This window comes from Elephantulus edwardii, unplaced genomic scaffold (assembly GCF_000299155.1).
Source record: "Elephantulus edwardii isolate Elephantulus edwardi_28Jun2011 unplaced genomic scaffold, EleEdw1.0 scaffold00064, whole genome shotgun sequence".
Lineage (NCBI taxonomy): Eukaryota > Metazoa > Chordata > Mammalia > Macroscelidea > Macroscelididae > Elephantulus > Elephantulus edwardii.
Genome location: NW_006399814.1, coordinates 11,470,677 through 11,474,573, shown reverse-complemented (window position 1 = coordinate 11,474,573; position 3,897 = coordinate 11,470,677). Strand labels below are relative to the sequence as shown.

The 3,897-nt window shown below is 41.8% G+C and overlaps 1 protein-coding gene across 1 annotated transcript in view; it reads left to right on the top strand.

Moving 5' to 3' along the window:
• LOC102848674 (pterin-4-alpha-carbinolamine dehydratase 2-like) overlaps positions 1-3,413 on the top strand; it is a 70,666-nt gene extending 67,253 nt beyond the window's left edge. Inside the window, exons 2-3 of the mRNA XM_006888055.1 lie at positions 1,680-1,760; positions 3,253-3,413. Of these exons, the coding sequence (XP_006888117.1) occupies positions 1,692-1,760; positions 3,253-3,348 (165 nt within the window). The 5' untranslated portion in view covers positions 1,680-1,691 and the 3' untranslated portion in view covers positions 3,349-3,413. The remainder of the gene's footprint in view (positions 1-1,679; positions 1,761-3,252) is intronic.
• The last annotated feature ends 484 nt before the right edge of the window (positions 3,414-3,897 follow it).

Here is a 3,897-nt window from a genome sequence, read left to right as displayed (position 1 = left end):
GAAACTGAGGAGGACCTCACACACTTGCTGTAAAGGGTCAAGGACTGCAACCTTCAGTATGGACTGAGGCTCAATGTCAAGAAGACAAAGATTCGCACCACTGGACCAATTGACAGCATCGGGATGGATGGTGAAGAGGTTGAGATTGTTCACAGCTTTAGTTTGCTCGGCTCCATGGTCAACACTCTCGGCACCAGCAGCCAGGAAATCAAAAAACGTATTGTGATGGAAAAGTCTATTGTTAAGGACCTCTCTAAAGTACTCAAGAGCAACGGTGTGTCTCTGGAGACTAAGGTGCTTCTGATACAGGCCATGGTCTTTGCAATCACTTGTTATGCATCAGAGAGTTGGACAATAACTAGGGAGGATAGAAAGAGAATTGATGCCTTTGAGCTGTGGTGCTGGAGAAGAGTATTGAATATACCATGGACTGCCAAGAAAACAAACAAATTCTTCCTGGAGAGGGTTAAACCAGGCTACTCGTTGGAGGCAAGGATTCTGGCACTTTGTCTGACATACTTTGGACATGTTGTAAGGAGAGACAGGTCCTTGGAGAGGGACATTATGCTTGGGATGGTGGAGGGACGGCGAAGGAGAGGAAGACCCTCTATGAGATGGATTGATTTAGTGACTGGGGTAATAGGGATGGGTGTGTCAGAGGCAGTGCAATTGGCACAGGATAGAGGGTAGCTATGAGTCGCAAGCGCTCGACGACACATAACAACAACAACAACAACAGCTGTCTTCTGCCCAGAGGCAAGTGCACTGACGCCTTGATGTGGCAGTACTGGGCAGGAGGACCCCATACAGGTAAACCACATGTTTCTCTTTGATGCAAGCTGTCAGGGTGGCAACGGTGGCTTGGTGACAGAAGTCTTGCCCTCCATACTGGAGATCTGAGTTTGAGTCCTGGCTAAGCACATTCTCTATTGATAGTCAGCGCCCTTCTGCCAGTGAAGGCATGTGTGGTGTTATGATGCTAAGTAGGTTTCAGTGGTGCCTCCAGGCTTAGGTGGAATAGGAAGACCTGGCAATCTACTTCCCAAAATCAGCCAGTAAAACCTTGTGGATCACAGAGGTCTAGTCTGCCTCTGATTATGTGCCGTGGTTTGTTCTGTTGTGCAAGCTTGATGTAAAGTGAAGGCAACTTCATGGCAGCTAACAGCAACAACTAGATGTAAATGAGCGTAGTCCTTCATTTCCTTCTTTCATGTTGGGAGGTGGGATTGGAAAATGGTTCATTTCTCTCAGGTCTTTTGCTTGTGACACACTCAGAAGACTCTCAGTCTCTTGAGATTGATGCTTCGGTTAGCAACCCCGTAACAAAACAGAAGGGTCAGTGCAGCATCTCAGACTTGAGGCCAGATAGTGAAAGGCACAGGGCACTGGGTTGAAGGGAAATGATTTGCTAATTTAGAGAGTCCTGTCCTGTGGACAATTAAACAATCCAGACAGGTCATTGGGTGAGACCAATTTCCTGGTTTGTTTATTTGAGCCTGATTGTTTTTCCCCATCACACAGCAGGTCACAGTCCTGCCACTCCATCCTCGCAGCCCCGTGGAGAGCAATCTCTTCTTTGATTTCTCCAGGCTTCCTTGAGAATCCTAGCCACATCTTTGTCTGCTGAGTTCCTCTGCTGTCTTAGGTCTAGTATTTAATGTTTACTTCATGTTATATAGGCGTTTGGCTTCATGTCCCGAGTTGCCCTACAAGCAGAGAAGATGAATCATCACCCAGAATGGTTCAATGTGTACAATAAGGTAAGGAAATAGGTTTTATTTGGGGGTCATCTTAATCACAGAGCTGAAAAAACTTCTTTTTTTCTTTGCCCTGCTCAGTGCTAATAAATCTAATTGTGCTTGTCAGTGTTCTCAGACCCTTTCTCTTAGAATCCCTTTGAACTGTTACAAATTAGTAACAAATTTTCATGTCTGCTTTTGAGTAATAAGAACAACAACACAACAAGTTACACATTTTCATGTCTGCTCCTGAGGACTGTGCATAAACTCTTCCTTTTCCGGGTTGTCTTCTGTGAAACTAGTTTGAGTAGATAAATATCCCAAGTCAAACTCATCAGTCATGCTGATAATTTTTAAACCTATTAGTTAATTTCTTTCAATTTTTAAACCTATTAGTTAATTTCTTTATTGAAAGAAATAGTAGCAAGTGAGATAGCCATATTCTTATTTATCTCATGAAAATATATTTTTTTCAAGGCCTCACTTTAAATAATAACTGTTAATATAAGGGTTCAGATGTGTTGTTCAGAGGGTCCCAATGAGTCATAGTCTACTTGATGACTCCTCACAGGAACAACAATTTATAAAGTATTATGTCTCACATAAGACAAAGGACAGATTAAAGAGACTGTACCAAGTAGTTTTATGGGGGTCTAGTGAGAAGGGAAAAAAGTGCCCTTGCCATTTAGAATATCTTATCATCCAGATTTATGGGGGATAGGGATGTTTTCTTTTTGGAAGTATTCTTGAAAAGTTCACTCCTAACCTTGTGATTGATTTGTTGGAGTAATTCAGAGCCCTCAGGATGAACTTTTATTTCCTGCTTGCCACTCTTTGCCTATAATTTTGTGTTTGCTTTTTCACTGATGTGTCCAAAAGTTATACCCCGTTCCTGTTCTCCTAACTTGGAAATATGCCTTTTTATGTTACAGTGAAGATACAACGTTTGAAAATCTAGATTTCCCCAGGGTCGTTAAAGTAATGGAAGTTAAAATAGGGTCTCAGCCCTTCTCCTCCCCTCCTGCCCCCAAGAAACAAGATTTTAGATTCTGGCAGCTGATTGTCTCTTCATATGAGAGAACATTTATGCCCCTGGGAGGCTGCTGGGCTGATACAGACTGTGTCCCTGGAATTTGCTGGTTTTGGAAATGCAGTGCTTACTCATCATGTGGAGCTCTGGTGGCCTAGTGGTAAGAAGCTGCACTGCAATCCCAAAAGCACACAGTTCAAATCCACCAGGTGCTTTGTGGAGAAGAACGCACCAGCTTCTTTGTAGGAGAAGGGTGGGCAGTCTCCTCTTGTGCGCTTTACTGTCTCTGAAAACCAACTGTAGGGTAAGCCATGAGTCAGTTCAACTCTGTTGTAAACAACAACATCCATCATGTAGCATTTTCTAAATGAAACCTCCCAGTTCCCTGGTAAGAATGCCAAATAATTTATTTCTGAATCACCAAAAGATAATAACGTGGTGTGCGGCTAAGGGTTTTAAAAATTGTTTTTCTCTCTTTTTTAGGTTCAGATAACTCTCACCTCTCATGACTGTGGTGAACTGACCAAAAGGGATGTGAAACTGGCCCAGTTTATTGAAAAAGCAGCTGCTTCTATGTGACTTCTTCCAAAATGCGTGTACATTTAATATACATTTTAGCTAAAGCATATTTTGAAGTCAATTTACATAAACAAATTAAATTATAATGTTAGTTTACCTTTATACCACATAAAATCACTGTTTAAGTACAGAATTATTAAACCTTGGTCCTGAAGTATTTTTTTTGAATATTTTTCACTCTAATCTTGTCTGTATATAAGGTAAATCAGAGCTCTGGTGGCTTAGTGACAAGGAGTTGCACTTCCAACCCAAAGACACATGGTTTGAATCCACTAACTGCTCCTTGGGAGAAAGGTGGGCAATCTCCTCCGCCGCCTCTGGAAACCCACTGGAGGCTCAGCTCTGAGTCAGTTGACGTTCTTTTTTTTCTTGACAAATGACATTCTTAAAGGTCACAAATTGGGATGGAGGACCATTAACACTGGAAACATTTTTCACACATTTTGTAGCCTAGAAATTAAAGTTATTATAGTGATTTTACAAATACTTTCCATCCAAAAGATGGGGGAGGAATTATACTGTAACAATTCTGATGAAACAAAAAAGTTG